Genomic DNA, 19,923 nt, shown 5'->3' on the forward strand with positions numbered 1-19,923 from the left:
GCCGGACCAATGTCGGTCCGTCAACGTCACGTGAGTTTTACATGAACCGTTCGTTGAAATCCCAAATCCCCCTCCTCCTCCCCCACCTCCTCCTCCTCCTCCTCCTCCTCCTCCTCCCCCCCCCTCCTCCTCCTCCTCCCGCTTACCAGCTGTGAGGTTTCTCCGTTGCCTATACTGATGATGTCTGGCAGTTTATCACTGGGGCTGCAAAAAAACAAAACAAGGAGAGATATGAGATATATACGACCGCAGAATCAGCAGAGTATGACGACCTTAACGAAACACGCCGACACAGCAGAGAAGCAGAATGCATCATGGGAGAGCAGGAGCTAAGGGTAAAGGGGAGTGGGAGGGGGGGGGGGCGGTCAGGAGAGTTGGGATGTTTGGGGAAGTGGGTGGGGTAGAGGTGGCCTAGGCCCTAGGGGATACTGAGTTGGACTGCTGAGTCAGAAGGCCATGAGTTCAAATCCCACATGGGAACACCGTCACTAGTGTGCCCTTGAGTTAAGTTACTCCATGGAGACTGTGCCTGTAATCTTGAATTGTCTTTATTAAGTCAATTTGGATAAGCGTCTGCATCTACTGTAAATGGTTCAAATGTAAATGTGATGTTTGACTTTGGGTCTGTCTGAGGGCCCTTTGGGAGTGGCGTGAGGCGGGTCAGGACCAGAGGCGGGTCAGGAGTCAGGACCAGGGCCTGGTCTTCTACTATTATTTTTTTTTAAAGTTATTTTTTCTGAGTGGGGCAGTCCCACACATATTTTTCATTTATTAGACGGATAAAGTGAAGACAGACAGGAAAGTAAGGAGAAGAAGGGAGAGAGAGCATGTCAGCAGGGCATGGGCCGGATTCAAACCCATGCCGACATGGGCATATGTGTGCACTGTAGAACACGGTGCTAGACCACTGGACCACCCCAGGCCACCACTGGGATTATATTTGACTTCAATAGCAGTGGAGTCAATAAAAAAATATTATTATTATTATTATTATTACAACTCTGTATGATGTCAGACCCAAAGTTACAAGCATAAGCTTAAGAAGAAAAAAAAGCTTTGTGTCTTTTTGAACATGGGTGGGACCGGATGTTCTCCTGACGGTGGGAGAGTCACAGTGGTGTAGTCTACGTGACACGCAGGACTACGCCGTATACCCACTAGGAAAGGCCAAGGATTTCCGTATACCCACTTAAAAATGTGCGAGGATACGTAATGGCGTTTTGTGACAGAACTTTCACACTTTCATTCATAAAATTCACCCCGTCTGTGTTACGAAGCACTGACTTTTGGACCATTGGGACTGACTATAGTGTCATATACCATCAACGGGGGGGAAATACGACATTAAATATGTCAAAATGCTGTACTATCATGCACAGATCAGCCTTAAAACATGTAATGTTAGATATATAACGTTAGACAGGGAGCGCAGATTCATTTTTTATGGCGTTCCGAAATGAACGATATGAGGCTGAGAGAGAAATAAAATCACAGTATACCCACTCTGAAAAACCACTGGAGAGTCATCATGTAAAGAGAAGGGGGGAGGAGTAGGACTGCTTACCTGACGGGGTCACAGTTTGAGGAGAAGGGGGACAGGGCTGCTATAGAGCCCAGGCCCAGGTCGGAGTCCGGCCCGTCGGGGGTCATGTGTTCCGAGTCCGAGCTGCCACTGCCACCGCCGTCCAATGGGGGGCTCCGCCTGTGCTCTGACGACAGCCCATTGGCTGTCCTCCCTGTGGGCTGTAACGACGGCCACGCGTCTTTGTTGGTACTGTTGGATCTGTGGAAGGAGGGAGGGGGGGGAGGGGGAGGGGGAGGGGAGGGGAGGGGGGGAGGGGAGGCAGAACCAAGAAGGAAAGGAGAAGAAGAGAGGGGAGGGGAGGGGAGGTGGGGGAGGGAGGGAGAGGAGAAGAGAGAGAGGGGAGGGGGGGGGGGGGGAGAGGCGATGTGCCACAGAAATCAGTGTCTGTGACTCCCCTGTAACAAGTGTCCAGTACATTAAACACATTAAACACCCACAGGGGCGTAGGAAGACCGTCACGTCTGAAACGCTGAGGTAGAGTCGTTCAAAAAGAGTCGCCTGTTTCTCCTCAGAGAGAAAGCGTACCTTTGTAAAGATCCGGGTCTGCTCTTGGACTTGTCCCCCCCCGTGGCCGAGGTCGCTAGGAGGGTAGGGTTCATCTTGTAGAGGTCCAGTAGCAGCTTCTGCTCGTACTCCTGGTGCCCCCCAGCCTGCAAGCGCACGGAAGGGCTCCCGTTAACACTAGAACAGCCATGCTTTTTATTTACCTACTAAAAGAGCTGCCACGGCTCTTTACAATGCTCTAGCTGCTATTTACACACGACGGCCACTAGTTGGCCGCTTATAAATTAGCCTGCTTCCTACACAGAAAAACGGCAAAATAGCTTTATATTAGTTTTTTCTGATGTGATTTTGAAAAATGTAAGGATACTGGGTGGTAGAACACACATATCTAGGAAAAGTCATGAAAGGAGGGTCCTGAAACTTGATTGAGTGCAAAGATATAACACTTGACCAAAAAAAGTATGCTTTTTGTAAACGCATCAGGATAGCCATCCTAGATAGACAGTGTTTCCTCTATATGCATTTATTGGTGGCGGGCCGCCACGAATGAATTTCCTCCGCCACTAATTGATTCAGTCCACTAAGTGCACGATTTCTCCAAAAAAATAAAAAAATAAACTCTGAACATTTTAGCTGATTAAAATATATCTGATCCTAGATCAGCGGTATAATGGATGTTGACTAAAAGTGCACCTAAATCCACACCCATCTCTCTCTAACCGCTGATCCAAAATCAGATTAATGACATTAAACATTCAGTTGACGACGTGACATAAGGGCTACTCCTGATTAGGGATGGGACGATTATCGTTTTTATCGTTAATCGCGATAAAAACACCCGCGATAACTTAATCGTGGAGAATTTTTAATTATTTGAATAATCGTCATAATCGTATGTTATGAATAAACTGTGTTTAACAAATGTCTGGCGCTATTTTTCAGCCTTGTCAGTCAGTCACTAGGTAACGTATGCTAGCCTACTCACCATGGCTGGTGAAAAACTTTAGACGGGATACTGTCATTGGCCTTCCTTGTTATTACCAGGCAGTGACAGTCTATGGCTGCAAAAGGCACGGTCGCTCCTAAGCTTTAGCAAATATATTGTGGTTTACTTAATACTGTTCAGCACTTGAGGTTACATGCAATGCATGACTTGTGCTATAGGCTAAATACAATTATTATAGCGGCAAGTAGCAAGTGTGCGCATCAAAGGCATTAGGCACGTAACATCCATGCTGTATAAACACATGACAACTGTCCGTTATTTCCCGAACTTTGCCCGAACCCCCTGCGAGGACCCGGGGAACAACGATACGCTCCCCGCGGCTGCAATCAGACTGGCCGCGGGAGTGAGTGTTGAGGGAGAGAGGAGACGGCAACCCTCGCTCGCCATAGACTGTATCCCTACTCGTCTCTCCTGAGCTCGGTTGTAACGTGAACCGTGGAATACAGGATATGTTAGATGCTTTACAGTAATTCCCCAAATGACCAGAAAAGGAAGTTAGATTTGTCGCTGGTCGCTTTTGACTAATTAAGTCGCCAAGGGGCTCTGGAAGTTGGCAACACTGGGAGTGCATTCTTTAAACTTCCTTGGGTACGTTAATGAAAGGTGCTGATTGGCCGAAAAGGAATTGCTCTTTCTTAAGGACCCGGATTATGGCCAGAGATATGTGCCACTAGAATCTGAATTTGAATTACTGACTTACAATGTCCTAAAAATACAACAAAATCTAAGTTAAAGTGATTACAGTGTGTTTTATTGGCATTAAAAAATAAAATAAAAAAATGTTTCTCCCGATAATATCGTGGATCGCAATCATTTTGCCCACGATAATCGTGACATGACATTTTCTAATCGTCCCACCCCTACTCCTGATTGGTCTAAATGTGAACTGTGGTATTATTGTTATTGTGTACAGGCCACCGTAGTGACATCAGGTCAGGTGGGCAGGTTACGACGAGACAACAAGAGACCGGTATTGTAGAGCTTACAGAGTGAGTTAAAATAAAGACACTTACATTGAAATACAGAAGGACTCACGATTTGTTTAATAGAATAACACGACATGGTGTCAGAAGTCCTGTAAGTGAGTGTTAAGAGTTAGATCGGCCGACAAGTGTCATTTGAGCTCGTGACGGTGAGAAGGGAGGAAGAAAAGATGGATGCTAATTCTAACGCGGGAGCAGCTGCAGTCCAGAGAGCGGCGCCAGGTTCAAGTGCTACGTTCAGCATCCAGCCTCCGGATCAGCCTAGCATCTAAAAGATACAAAAAGCTGATCTAGCTAGCTAGGTGCACAAATAAGATATCACGTTAAATAACTTCGAAAAATTAAACGAAAACAGCGACAGATGGATGGATTTTTCAAGAAAAAATATGTCCCAGACACTTCAAACATTGCTGAAGCTAGCAGTGGCTATGAGCGATCTGAAACTGCATGGCTGGCAGGAGCAAAGGAGCTAGGTGGTGGATCAGCTAACAACGTTTATGGCGGGGTACCACCACCACCAGCTACAACTACAGCGGGAGAGCCATCAGCGTCGGCTAGCTGTGTTGGTGTATCAGCAGACATTAGCAAAAAGTCAAAAAACGATTCTTATGTGCCGTCACTTTAGCAACGACACAGTATTGTCAAGGGGAAAAGAAGGGGAGTCAATTTTTTTTATTGACAACGGAATTACATGCTGGAAAAACATGCAGCTAAAATTCAGGGAACATTTGGACAATAAGAGACACACGGGAGAAGTACGGGAAAACAGGGCCCATGTGGGTGTCATCAAAGGTAAGAGTTTGTTTTCTTTAACTCAGCTGATACTCAGCTGTTTACCGAATGCTCCATCTGAATGTGATTTTACTTGTGTAATGTGGTGGGTTGACATAATTCACGCACGGAACTATGGGTTGGGAGTATTGTTCCGTCCGCAGTTGAGTGCGTAGTACCCGAGTTGTTTAGTCTGTTCTATTTACTGCTTGAGTGTGTTGTTGACAATCGTTCATGTCCTTCATTAAACGTTTAGCTTTGTCATTTGATACGCCGCCTACGACTCCCGTCTCTCGGCACTACAGTAAACAGTATGAGTAACGTTAGCCACTTTTGTGCTCTTATGTAGGCCTACTTCGTATTATATTATAGCTGATGATCTTTGTGTGTGTGTATGTGACTGTCAGTCACAAGTTTATATTCTGTATTTTTTTTATTTATTTTTTGCCATCCTCCCTCTAGTTTTGGTTGAAATTAGGTCGTTGTTTTGAGCGCGCGTGCGCTACGCGGGGCTATCCGACAGGGCTATCCGCCACTAATGTAAAAATTCCTGGAGGAAACACTGATAGAAGGCCTATATTTACATCCTGGAAAAAAGATGCATGACGATGCATTTTTGAACGAGAACCAGAGGAGGTGCCAGGACGAAGGACTGAATCGACACTACTACGATTCCCATGAGAGGTCCCTCGTGAGCCACCGTACCTGCATCTCCTCTTTAGTGAAGCTAGCCGCCTCGTCGCCCAGCTCGTGTAGATACATGCAGTCCGGTTTGGGACACTGCATGCTCTTTAGAAAGTAGCTGCAGTACTTTGTTGTTCCTAAGGAAGCCTGCGTGGTACAAACAAAAAACTGTTGGTTGGTTGGTTGTTGGCAGATTAGGGCAATTCCATCAGGTCCCACCCCAACATCTCAACCCTGTGTATAATAATATCCGGGTCTGCTCACAGAGTGGAGAGAGAGAGAGAGTTAGAGAGAGAGAGAGAGAGAGAGAGAGAGAGAGAGAGAGAGAGAGAGTTAGAGAGAGAGAGAGTTAGAGAGAGTTAGAGAGAGAGAGAGGGCATAGGCTAATTTATGAGAATAAAATATCAGCGTTTACTGCAACACAGAAGACAGTATCTGTATGGACTACAAGTATCCCCTCTACCGACAGTAGCCATCTTGTCAACCTTACTTTAAGTGTCCTGCCATCGACCACAACGTTGTTGACACTCTGTATTGCTCTGAGGGCATCCTCCGACCGAATGTAAGTGACGTAGGCACTGGCACTAGGACCCTGGGGGCGACCGAAGGATGACAAAGAGTTAGAATACGGATATCAGTCACAATAGCACTAGGACAGCACTGTTAGTAAGTAAGTAAGTAAAGCTTTATTCATATAGCACCTTTCATACAAGAAATGCAGCTCAAAGTGCTTTACAACAGGAATAAAGTGAATATAAAAACATATACAATATGCAATATAAGAACATATACAAGCATAGAATGATTCATTGAATATAAAAGTAGGGGAAAACAGTAAAAAGAAAAAGGTAAAGATAAAATAAAAATAAATTTTAAAAGGGAAACAATGTACAACCTCTGCCTTAACGCCTAGTAACCGCTATCCATCTTCTCATCAGCGGCTACCTTTCCCTATCCATTTCATCTCCCTACCTTACACAGTCTTTCTGTATTTCTCCCAGTATCAACATTACAGTTTCTTACTTTTGCACTTATTCAAACCTTCTCATAAAGTACAATCACCTCTTTCTCAAGTAGTCTTTTTATCTGTACATCGATCCGGTAGCGTCAGATGATCACAGTATTTTAACCAACTGGATTTGTAGCCTAACTGTCGTCTGTCTCAACCCCTCTTGTCAATCATCTTCAGAAGAGGAAGTTCCCGACAGCCCACCTGCCCGCCCCTACTCACCTGTGAGCCCGCATATGACGTGCTGTTGTTGATCACCACTTTATGAATCTTTCCGAACTTCCCAAAGTATTCTGGCCTCTTTAGAACCTGAGGTTAAGAGTAGAGGAGAGAGGGGGAAGCACAGTGAGCGCACGGTTATTTGCTGTTTGGCTATAAACTCATCGTGAACACATCACAGCACAGGACAACAAAGAGAATAAAGTCCGTCAGGGGAAGAATAATCTTGCAAGGATATGGCCTAAAAACCAGGCCTGGCCTAAAACATGGCCTAAAAACCTTTTTATTCAAAAAGGCCTTTGACTGTTGAACCTCTGTTCATTCTTGTGATTTATTTTCTGGGTTTTTTACTATGTTTTTAACTTTTAACTATTAAATGTATGTTTTTAGGCTGTTTTTGTTTTTAACTTATTATGTTTTTAGGCTGTTTTCCTCTGTAGCACTGTGAGATTCTTTTGAAAGAAAAGTGCAATACAAATAAAAAGCATTATTATTATTATTTATTATTATTATAAATAATCTTGATCGGAGCTCCTCGGGAGATGAGTAGGGGCCTACATTCAGATATCCAAACCCTGTCTAAAACAGGACAGGGAGGAATCGGAATCAAAACAAGGACTTGTGAGAGTGCGCAACCATCAGCTGCTGATCTGAGACACACGTGAAAGCATCGTTGGCCATCGAATGCGAGCCCCATGGAAGCCTGTTCTGACGGCGCACATTTCGAAGCCTTTTATGACTATGTTATTGGTTCTTATTAGAGGCGCACTGAGCCATGAGTGTGTGTGAAACTGAAAGCGAGAAACGTTTGTTTGTTGGTTTGGCGTTTGTTTGTTCCCGTGTCTGCTCAGAGCAGCGACGCTGGTTTTTGGTCGTTGGCATTCTGGTCACTCTCCCCACTGTGACCGGAGCTAGGCCTGTTCTTTGTGGCCTTTTTGTCTGACGATGCTCTCAGTCCTCTCTCAGGTTTTTTCTCTCTCTCTCTCTCTCTCTCTCTCTCTCTCTCTCTCTGAGAAACAGGAGACAAACAGAGAGACGTTTTGATTCAAAGGTATGATTTGCCAGATTCTCTAGGCATGATTGTTTAAGAGTAATTTAATTGGAAATTATAATCAATATTCACAATTAATTAGTTGTGTTGTTATTTGTTGATAATCCAATGTGACAACTTGCCCGACAGTGTAACAATTTACCCGCTGATGGGGCAAATTGTCACAAATGCACACTGTCTATTTAACGGTCTAGAGCTCTGTACTGAAATAAGATATGAAGATATAATCAATACAAAATATGTGCCCAAGACTTCCTTCTTTCATTTGGTATGACATTTATTTTTATGTCATTTTGGTATGACATTGTGATGTATTGTGCCCAGTAAATGTTAAGACAGCGTGTGACAACATACCCCGCGCTCCCCTACTCAGCAGACATTAATTGTTTGACATGGCAGCTACATTGACAAGGCAGCTACATTGACAAGGCAGCATACATTGACAAGGCAGCATACATTGACAAGGCAGCTACATTGACAAGGCAGCTACATTGACAAGGCAGCTACATTGACAAGGCAGCTACATTGACAAGGCAGCTACATTGACAAGGCAGCTACATTGACAAGGCAGCTACATTGACAAGGCAGCTACATTGACAAGGCAGCATACATTGACAAGGCAGCATACATTGACAAGGCAGCTACATTGACAAGGCAGCTACATTGACAAGGCAGCATACATTGACAAGGCAGCATACATTGACAAGGCAGCTACATTGACAAGGCAGCTACATTGACAAGGCAGAATACATTGACATGGCAGCATACATTGTGACACAGCCCAATGAAAAGGGCTACCTGTAGGCGAAATCATTTTCCAGTTTTTTACATGTGCTTAAACTACAGATTGTAAGCTTTCAAATGATGCATCATACATTGAAATCGGAAACAAATTGAAGACGACATGAGTATTTGAAAGTTGCTACACCGGAAATCACTAAGCACATAAAATCCCCATCAAAGATAATGAATCCCCATCAAACAACAAGAAACGAAGTCATTGTGTTATAGATTACACTTATTTAATGAACGTAAAACTGTTCGGAAAAATAACGAGTGGGTACTTCACATCTTCGAGTTGAATGTTAGCTAAAAAAAAGAAAATCTGAAAAAAAAGAAATAAAAACTTTAAAGACGAATTTGACGTCTTTCTCATTTCCGAGAGGTGTCCAGAAACACCAGGAGCAGTCACCATTGACAAGGCAGCTACATTGACAAAGCAGCTACATTGACAAGGCAGCTACATTGACAAGGCAGCTACATTGACAAGGCAGCATACATTGACAAGGCAGCATACATTGACATGGCAGCATACATTGACAAGGCAGCTACATTGACAAGGCAGCTACATTGACAAGGCAGCTACATTGACAAGGCAGCTACATTGACAAGGCAGCATACATTGGCCGATGACATTTTGCATTTCCCGCTTTTCCTGGCACCTGGACAGTTTTTGGCGCTTGAAGGAGCATCTTGCTTGCTGGCTTGAGTAACGTGTCAGTTTCTTTCACTACGGACTTAAAATTTCCACAAGCCAACTTCGCAGTCAAGAAGGTTGGCACTTTTGCGGGCAGTAGAGTTAATAGCGGTCATGCGCATGCAATAGCATTAGAATTTCTGATACAGGCTACGCCGCCTCATAGGTAGTGAGAATGAGGTGCAGCATAGCTCGTTAAAACATGTATTACTTTTCCGATCGGACAACTGAAGGAGGAATATTGCGGATATTAATATTATTATTATTATTATTTATTTATTTATTTTTAAATTCTCTTTGTTTTGACTTGTCCGTCGGACAAGTGCAGGAGGATGTCCACTTGTCCGAACATAAAATGTACTTGTCCCGGACAAGCGGACAAGACTTAATGTCGAGCCCTGGAGAGAGAGCGAGAGAGAGAGAGAGAGAGAGAGAGAGAGAGAGAGAGAGAGAGAGAGAGAGAGAGGTCTCACCTTCTGTTCATAACAAAAACAGCAGTGTGATAATCAAACAAGAGTTCTTATTGGGTTAGCAGGCGGCTGGCACACAACCGACCGACCGACCAACCAGTCCAGACAGAGGGAGGGAATGTTCCTGGCAGTGAGTGTGCAACCAGGTTAAGCCGTGAGAGGGTGAGACAGGGTGAGAGGGTGAGACAGACAAACTCACGTGCCTGGTGTTAGAATGTTTCCCCCAGCTCTCGACTTTCTGTAATCTCTTTTTCACCACTTTTGAAGTGGCTGACACTTATTCTTATCCCAAGACTGTTTCGCAACAGAGAGATGAATAATAATCATAATTTGTCCTGAGCTATTCATGGAGCAGAGCGTGACGTTGTTACGGACGCCATCAGGCAGAGGGTGACAGGGGACAGGAACACGAGGCTGTGTTTTCGTAGGCTTGCGTGGAGGGATTGGCAACCAGACCTGCTGGCTGGCTGATCACCCCCTCCTCTGGCATATTCCGGCCCAATTGAGCTACACTAGGTGGCTTTTAGACTGTGGTTCAGCTGGAAAACAATCCCATCTGGCAACACTGTCAACAGGCTAGGCCACACAGCACATCCACGTTTTTTTTTTTTTGAAGGTCTTTCAGACATGAATCACTGGGGTGTCCAAAAGCACATAGTCACATAGTTGAGGATATTCAAATGATATTTCACAGCAGCTTTCCCAAAATTAGGCCAGAAAAAAGTTTCAAAAGACGTAGCGTACCAACTTCCTTCCATAAGACATGACACACTGAAGGAATCGGAGCCCGGTGTAACAAAGCCGAGTTGCTCCAGAAACGTATTTATATTTATATGTGTTGTATTGCGTTTGCTCTGCACAGCATTTTTTGCACTATTGAGGCCACTGTGAAATGACCACTTCCTTGTCGTTTTTTGCTTACTTACACTTGCTTTTGTTACCTACGTTGCTTATTATTACTGTTGTGTTTTTTCCCCCAGTATCTGAACGCTGCAATGTCAATGTTGAGGAACCAAAGCCAAATAATTTTTACTTGTGTACTTGTATAGTAACATAATAATAATAATTCATTGTATTTATATATAGCGCTTTTCCGGGGCTCAAAGAGTCTGACTAGGGATGTCCCCATCCCATTTTTTCACTACCGATACCGATAAGTGGGCTTCAGGTATCTGCGATACCGATATCAATCCGATATTTGTATTTATTGTTTTACTCCTGAATAATAACAAATACTTCCCCAGTATAGTCCACAACAACAGTTGGCTATTAAAGACTGCCAGCCTTTATTCAAGCAACAAAAACAATACTCTGCAGTACTCAGTGACCAACTGGTTTAAAGTTAAAACAATTTAAACTGCAGCATTCAGCATTGTAGAAAAAAAAAGAGTTACTGTCTGATTTCTAGTTTTAGTGCCTTCAGGTTTTTATTCTATTTATCTTCTCTGACAAATGGCAAATCAATTATAGCACCCTTTTTAAAAGTGTAGCCTAGTGACGCTGCTGGTGAGACCAGAAACCAGTCACAGAATCAAAGGGGTGTCAACAATATCTGCTTTTCGTTTTTTTCATAACAGGCAGACGTTTTAAAGTACCACTCGATATAATATACAACAGTTTAACGATCACTAAATACTTATAATCTGTGGGTTGGATTCACTGTTGCCAGAGGCTACCGGTAAGTGATACCTGGCTTGTAAACATACTTTCATTTTAGAACGAAACGTTAGCCTAGCCACTAGCTGTTAGCAGCGTTTTTAGCAGTCACCATTCTTGAGCAAAACATTGATACAAACAAACATTCAAATACTCGTGTCGTCTTGAATCTTTTTCCGATTTTAATGTATGACGCATCATTTGAAAGCATACCATCTGTAGTTTCAGACTATGTAAACAACCGAAAAAGTACGTAAGCAAATGGTTTATGATTTCACCAGCTAGCATCATGACATTGTCAGACTTATTACACACAGGTAGCTACTAGCCAACTCTCATGCCCGTGACCACTGACTACTACTGTTGTCATCACGTGAGTGACACGCCAGATCGCTAGCCCCAGATCGCTGCCTATTTTTTTTCTGGTGCGATCTGCGATCCAGCATTCAGGACCAATATCGCGGCGATATGCGATATCAATATCGGATCGGGACATCCCTAACGCTGACAATATGGAAAAAACTGAAAACACAGAAACTAGAAGCAACAGATAACGAGTTAACGAACGGGGAACAATTAATGCAGCAATGTCCAGGGGGGGAGGGGGGTGGCAGGGTTAGGGGAGATGGTTAGGGGTAGGGGAGGTTGTATGCATGGGAGAACAGGTAGGTTTTGTATAGATGAAATAGAAGAGATTCTGATCTGATGCTGCCTATCATATCACACGTCACTGTCCACAGCGGCCTCCCTCCACTTCCCGTGGGATGTCTCCCTCTCGTAAGAGCCTCTAATTTAATTAATTTCAATGACAGAGAGGAGGAGATGGGACGGGGGGCGCGGGGGGGAATCTGAAGCAGTCATGGCTGATCATAAACTTAGGGTTCCCACACCTTCTGAAACATCAAATTCAACCACCTTTCAAGGACTTTCAAGACTCAATTCCCTCAAATTCAAGGACCCAACACGGCATAGTTTGAGACAGAACTAGTTGACGAGTTCTGTAAAACATTTTTGAATTAAGATATTTTTTTAGAGAGAGAGGGGAATTCAAGCCCTTTCAACGACCTATGTCTATTTTCAAAAACGTTTAAAAACCTTGATTTCTTTTTCTCAAATTCACAAACTTTCAAGGATTCCAAGGACCCGTCGGAACCCTGTAAATTCCCTCTTCATTTAGGAGGAATCCTAGTTTCTCTCTCTCTCTCTCTCTCTCTCTCTCTCTCTCTCTCTCTCTCTCTCTCTCTCTCTCTCTCTCTCTCTCTCTCTCTCTCTCTCTCTCTCTCTCTCTCTCTCTCTCTCTCTCTCTCTCTCTCTCTCTCTCTCTCTCTCTCTCTCTCTCTCTCTCTCTCTCTCTCTCTCTCTCTCTCTCTCTCTCTCTCTCTCTCTCTCTCTCTCTCTCTCTCTCTCTCTCTCTCTCTCTCTCCTGTGTGGTGGCGCCGCCTCTGGTTCTTCTGAGGCCCGATGCCCTAAAAAGGGGCTCCCTTGGAGTGATTAAGCCCCAGAATGAAGCCTCTTGGCTGGGCTGCAGCTTTTCAACATAGTACCCTGGGGCTTTCATCTTAATACTCTCGATATTAAGAAGAGGAGAAAAGCATAAGTGTAACGAAAGGAGATGTTGGGGGGGGGGGCTGGGGGGGGGGGGGGGCGTGTGAGAGGATGACATTATTCCACTTGTTAACAATCATTAACTAGTTCTGTAAAGGTCCGTCTGGGTCAAGTGGGCTGGTGCAGAAGAGAGTGGGACTGATAAAGAAATGCCACAGATAGCTGGGAATGAGGAAATGTATGTGTTGTACTGTACGTGTGCCAATGACTGTATACACAGGCGTACGATTAAACTGTGTCTGTGTGTGTGTGTGTGTGTGTGTGTGTGTGTGTGTAAAACTCATGTGTCAGAATCTCAAACCCTCACAATCACCTGCCCTACTTAGAGGAGAGATTACACACACCATAGCAGATCTGCTTGGAGACCAAACATATACACACACACACACACACACACCCCCAGTCCTCTCTCACACACACACACACAGTCCTCTGACACACACACACACAGTCCTCTCACACACACACCACACACACACACACACACACACACACACACACACACACACACGTCTTTCTTTCTTTCTTTCTTTCACCTCAGGGTCGGCCAGCCTTTGCGACAGCCCCACAACGAACACCAGGTTCCTCTGGACCACACGCACGCTGGCCAGGTGCTTGCGGTTCTCGGTGATCTTCTGCTTGCGCTCGCTCTGCTTCTGCTTCTTCTCGTTCTTTATCCTCTGGAGCTCCTCCTGTGACAGGGGCTTGTAGACCGCCGGGTCCTCTGGGTAGGGCTGGTGGGGGGGGGGGTGGGAGAGAAAACAGCGGGTTAGAGAGGCAGTACGATTCTGGCCGCGGACATATCCTGCTTGTCATCCCTTCTCTCTCTCACCCATCCTTCCTGTCTAATCTCTACTGTCTCTATCGCAATAAAAATATATATATGAGTGGGACTCACTTAGAAAAAATTACCGTACTTAGTTCGATCCCCACCTCAGGAGGGAGCTGGATGTGAGGTGCTTCTGACTGGAGGGTTGCTGGGCTGGCATCGTATCTAAGGTGCCGTTGTGCCCTCGAGCAAGGCACTTAACGCCTAATTGCTGACTGTGGCTGACCGTGTGCCTATAGAAAAAAAAACTACATTTTGTGGTACTCTGTGCAATGACAGAAAACTAACTTAGGCCGCGTTCGTAAATTAGCTCTGAGAGAGCCGGAGCGTCCACTTGACTGCGTCTTGTCCAATCAAATTACTTGGTTCCATTATGACGTCGAACCCAGTGTGCGCTCCGGCGAATTTAAAAACGCGGCTTTAATCGAATCTAGACCCCCCCCCCGCGCTGAGCTCCATCATAGGACACAAAAGATGCTACCTTCACTCTGACACGGTGCTTAGCTCTACAGTATGGAGGTCATCTAAGGATATACATACGATAGGCATCATAAAATGACCATACTTTGACAAACATCCAAATATCTCATAATTTCTCACACTTTGAGGCTTTGCCTTTCCATCCTGTTTTATTGAAGTGACAGAAGTATGTTGTTGTTTGTGCGAAGCGCAGCTGTGAAAGCCCTTCGTCTTTTGCGGAGTCATGCCAACTCAGGAGTACCCGACTCCTTTCCAACAACAAAAAAGAAAGAGACAAAAAGGGAGACAGAAAATGTCTCTGTGGGAGAACAAAAAACAGTTCCTCAAGCTCTCGCCCCAACTCAGACAACCAAGGCCACACTAGTCCTTTCAGAAACAAAAAAAAAAGAAAAAAAGAAGAAAACTTAAAACTGTAAGTTTGTAGTCACGACCTGATTTGAGCTGTTGAATTTCAGGCATGGCAGAACACTCTGAGCTCTTGCTACTCAACAATGCTTCCTCGTTTCTGATTGGACGACAAACGGGCGAGCAGTAGTGTCAAAAGTTCAACTGCACCGAACGTGTGTGTCTGTAAAAAAATAAAAAATAAAAAAACTATGGACATTATCCCCTGTTTGGGCATCCACGGATGACTCCCATAGAGGAACCATTGACAGTCAACGGATGACTCCCATAGAGGAACCATTGGCTGAATGGGTTACCAGCAGTGACTCAACCTTGGTTCCCGAGATCCACAGTGGTTCCCCAGGTGTCTGATCCCAGCCGTGTGCCATCACAACCTGTTCAGCTGGGACACGCAGCCTGTCTTACTGTGGCTCTGTAGAACCAAGTAGCCAGGACCACCAGGGTGTTACCAATGGCCCAGGACTGCTCTCCAGGGGCCAAAAGAGGGTAGGGTCAGAGTCAGGGTCAAGCAGGGGTTGGGGGTCAGGCAGGGTTGGGGGGTCAGGCAGGGTTGGGGGGTCAGGCAGGGTTGGGGGGTCAGGCAGGGTGGTGGGGGGAGGCTAGGTACCTTTCTGCAGGCGGGGCAGAGGCCGTTCTCGTCCGTGCGGATGCGGTGCCAGCAGAAGCGGCAGATCTGGTAGCCGCAGGTGCAGGGGAAGAAGTTGACGTCGTCGATCTCCAGCGGCTCCATGCACAGAGGGCAATCCATCGAATCGTCCTTCGCCTCGGGGCTCCTGGACATCCTACGGCAACGAGGCGGATGGGGGGGGGGGGGGCGAGGCAGCAGCTCACTGTGCACCGGGGGGGAGCTGGAGGGAGAGAGAGAGAGAGAGAGCAAGAGGTGTAAGGGAAAGAGTTAAAGGAATGTTGATTATGTACAGTGACATCGAGTTCTGTTATGTAGCAACAAGACAAACATCTAGAGCAGGCATGGGTAAAGTCCGGACCGCGGGTCCAGATACGGACCGCAGCAAGTTTTACTTCGGCCAGCGATCTTTTAACCAAAACAATACATCTGATTCTATTATACCCTAATTAGAAGTATGAGCCTTTGCAAAAAAACAAAAAAGTTGACAGTGAATATCGTGTTTTCAAAAGAGAATGGAGCACGGAAAACTTTTTTGGGAATTAATCGATCAAGATCTTAGTTCCCAGTTGGGAGAGGAAAGTGACGGATTTCAAGTATTTTTCACTTGCGCCGGATGACGGAATTCCTTTCCATGGAATCATTAAATGGGACGACTACGGGACAAGACTTATTCAACAGTGTTTCTGCTTGCCTCAAATGACAGCATTTGTCATGGGATAAATTGGTAAATGGCACTACTGATGGTTCTCCAAATCTTACAGGCAAAAGCATGGGCCTTTTGAAGAGAATTCAGGACAAAGTGAGAGGTGTGTGTCACCAAACACTGAGGTAACTTTCTGCATTGTGTTATCCACCAAAAGGCTCTGTATATCTGTACTTGGACTGGAGCATGTTCTTAGAGTGGTAAGACTGGTCAACTTTGTCAGAGCTAGAGGACTCAATCACCGCAACTTCATTGAACTGTTAGAGAACACTGATGCAATCAATCAGCCTTTATTTCAACTTGAAGGTCTTTCCCCTCATTTACAGAGACGACGAGTGACAAGATAAGGAAACATAGTAGGCCGAGATAAAACAAAGTAAAACATAATCACATGCACAGGATCAAATCAAGAATAAAAACAAGGATAAGAGGATAAAACTAAGAATAAAAGATTAAAAAAAAGATCAGCTAAAACTATTACAAACTGAAGTGCAGTGATTCTAGATCAAAGCCTTGAACTGTGCAAAGTTTGGAAGTACATCAGTCTTTAAAGTGCGTTGCAGATCATTCCAAGAGCTAGGAGCACTAAAGCAAAAGGCAGTCTTTCCAGGAGTAGAATGTACTCGGGGGACAGTACGCCTAAGTAAGTCATTTGCACGTGTAGGATAAGGACCAAAGTTCAAATCTAACATTCTTGTGATGTAGGGAGGTTGCTTACCAACAAGTTTTTAAAATTCTCTCTGCAAGAGAAGGCGAACTATCCTTATCATACAGGGAGCAATTATGAGTATGGTAGCTGTCACCTGTAATAAATCTAAGAGCAGAATGATAGACAGAATCTCAGGATTTCAGAGTAGAGGCAGTGGCATGTCTATAAATTACATCACCGTAGTCTAATACTGATAAGGAAATAGCTTAAATGATCCTCTTCCTACTAAATATTGGAAAGCTGGCTATGTTTCTATACAGGAACCCAATTTTAAGACATAGTTTATACACAAGATTTGAAATATGGAACTTAAATGTGAATTTCTCATCCAGTCAAATCCCAAGATATTTATATTCTGGAACTCTGTCAATAATTATACCATTTACAGTAGTTAAAGTAAGACTACTATGATCAATATATCTGGCTTTAGAAAACTACGAATTTGGTTTTGTTACCATTAAGTACCAATTCAGTTTGATAAGTGAATCTTGTAATGCATTAAAAGAGAGACAATACAAGATGGTATCATCAGCATAAAGATGACTTTGACAGCAGATCATTAATATAGATAGTAAAACGAACAGGACCCAAAACAGACCCCTGTGGAACACCTTTTGATACTGGTAAAAACTCAGAGTGGAGACCCCATAACTTCCCCCTAACACATTGAGATCTATCAGATAAATAGTTATGGAATCATGAACATGCTTTAACATCCAGACCAATATTACAAAGTTTATTCAAAAGTAAGGAGTGATCAACTGTATCAAATTATAAATACTGTCTTACATGAAACCAGTCCATGGCGCAAAAACAGTTGGGGACCACTGGGTTAGGTCAAGGGAGAGTATTTAGGCGGGTGTGGGATTTGAGAGAGGAGATTGGCATGTTTATGGACAGCGTACGTAAAGCTGAGGATTTCCCCGAACTGCATGATGAGGGCTGGCTGCGTGACTTGGCATTTGCCATAGACATTCTGGGCCATTTAAACGACCTTAACATAAAACTACAGGGGAAAAACGAACTGTACAACCATGTGAAGGCATTCAGAGACAAGCTGGTGTTGTTCACCAGGCAGTCGAGGGACACGCCACTCATTAATTTTCCGACACTGGCTTCTGTGGAGGTGTTGCCACCCAGCACAGTGAGATACAGCAGCGTACTGTCAGACTTGCAGGCAGAGTTTACACAGCGCTTCTCTGACTTTGCCAAGACTGAAGATTTGCTGGAACTTGGGGTCATGCCCTCTCTCGTACGATTATCAGAAAGCACTAGGGATGGACGGTTTCCAATTATTGAAACCGAAAAACCGTCAGAGAGTAAAACCGCGGTTTTCCGGTTAACCGAAAAATACAGTAAAAAAAAAAAAAAAAAAAAAAAAAGTAAAAAAAAAAACAAAAAAAGAGCGCCAATTTCAAATAATTGAGCCCTACTGCTACAATACACTCATGTCGAACACCATTAAAACACCGTAAGCACAGTCGCAACACATTTAGGCTACTTAGTTTCACAAATATAAGTGGAAAGGCAGACTTTTGTAAGCTACACCATACATGAAAACACATGAACACTTAACACACCAGCTCCGCTGATCCAGGGTGCACGCCTGCACGGAAGATCATCTCTTGGAACAGCGTCTTCATTGAATGAACTGCTTTCTCAATATCTTGGTTCTTAGACAAAGTTTCAGCTGCTGCTCAATGTATTTAAATATTTGAATACTGCTCAATAATCACTGAAATATTAGACTTAGAATTATGCAGTGAACATACTTAAAGCTTTTCATAAAAACCACATGCCGCGAGACTGACTCGTCCTGAACTGTCGTAAGTCAATCAACAAAGAATGCCCCATCAAAATAAAAGTGCCCATGGTAGAGCTGTCAAAATAGAGCTTTCAAAATAAATGTACTAATACAGATAGAGATAAATACAGAACTACCTTTGCGTCACTAAGTGACCGCGTATCTTCTGAGACATGCGTTCTGTCATCACTTTCAGTAGCGCCTTCACACACAGTGGCGCTGTGCACAAACACTCTTGATCCGTATAGCTCTTGTTTTATTATATTGTGGTTTAGTAAATACTGCACTTGGAGTTACATTCAATGCATGATTTGTGCTATAGAACATAAATATAGTTTGATTGATTGATTGATATCAAATCAAATCACATTTTATTTCTATAGCGCATTTCTCACAAAAGTGACCCAATGCGCTTTACAGAGAGCAGCGAAAATGATCTTATTAAATGTAAGCGAGTAATTGTAAAAAACCTTTCCTATCTACCAATAACTGAAGGCAACTATCTTTCCCATAGAGTGATTCGTTACCCTTAAATATAATCCCAATTAGATATTAATCCTCAGTTATTCTTCACAACTGACCAAACCTCTCACTCATTGCGCGGCAGATTCAGACTGTATCATTGTTATTTTCACACACGACAAACATGTGACATGTTCCAGTTTTATTCTTATTCTATTTTATTCTTCTAAAAAATAAAAAATAAAATTAAAAAAAAAACGGTTTCAGACGGTTTTGATAAAAAACCGTTTCTATTTTTATAAACCCCGGTTTTCGGTTTAACCGAAAAACCGTCCATCCCTAGAAAGCACCGCTACCGAACATGCAGCTGGAGAAGTTCGAAACTGTCACTCTGGCCCAGTTCTATGCCTCGTTGAGTTGAAACACAGTTCACTCACACGTGACGGCTGGCTCAGAGCAGGTCGGCGCTGTTTGGCGTCACTTCTTCTGTGATGGAACTACAATCAATCAAAGCACAGATATATCTACTGAATGATGAACACTTGTCTGCCATACTGCGTCTTTCAACCTCAAAAACAGCACCTGACTTTGATAAACTTGTAAAACAGGCTGAGCGACTTGACTGTTCCCGTTGACTAGCCACGGGCCAGTAGAAGCTGAAGGGTAGTAGGAGAGGTCGGAGTAAATTGTATGTATTGAAGTTGTATTGTAATGTATATGAAAAAATGCACTGGAAATGAAAATAGTAAATGTTACATGAGGTAATAGGACAAAAAAAATAAAGAGTGTGTATCTGGTGATATGTTGACTGTAACACAAAGATTGTGCATTATAACTTGAGATAAGGCACTGGTGTACTGTACAATATGAAAGTGATAGCCTA

The 19,923-nt window shown here is 43.9% G+C and overlaps 1 protein-coding gene across 1 annotated transcript in view; it reads right to left on the reverse strand.

Annotated features, from left to right (window-relative positions):
- The window catches only part of cnot4b (CCR4-NOT transcription complex, subunit 4b), a gene marked incomplete at its 5' end in the record, with an annotated part of 30,176 nt that extends 14,661 nt beyond the window's left edge, over positions 1 to 15,515 (reverse strand). Inside the window, 8 exons of the mRNA XM_080538063.1 lie at positions 147 to 204; positions 1,565 to 1,783; positions 2,111 to 2,235; positions 5,555 to 5,680; positions 6,024 to 6,125; positions 6,765 to 6,851; positions 13,557 to 13,754; positions 15,342 to 15,515. Of these exons, the coding sequence (XP_080394189.1) occupies positions 147 to 204; positions 1,565 to 1,783; positions 2,111 to 2,235; positions 5,555 to 5,680; positions 6,024 to 6,125; positions 6,765 to 6,851; positions 13,557 to 13,754; positions 15,342 to 15,515 (1,089 nt within the window). The remainder of the gene's footprint in view (positions 1 to 146; positions 205 to 1,564; positions 1,784 to 2,110; positions 2,236 to 5,554; positions 5,681 to 6,023; positions 6,126 to 6,764; positions 6,852 to 13,556; positions 13,755 to 15,341) is intronic.
- Positions 15,516 to 19,923: the final 4,408 nt, after the last annotated feature.

The sequence above is a fragment of the Nansenia antarctica genome (assembly GCF_963989245.1).
Source record: "Nansenia antarctica genome assembly, chromosome: 8".
NCBI classification, from domain to species: Eukaryota; Metazoa; Chordata; class Actinopteri; order Argentiniformes; family Microstomatidae; genus Nansenia; species Nansenia antarctica.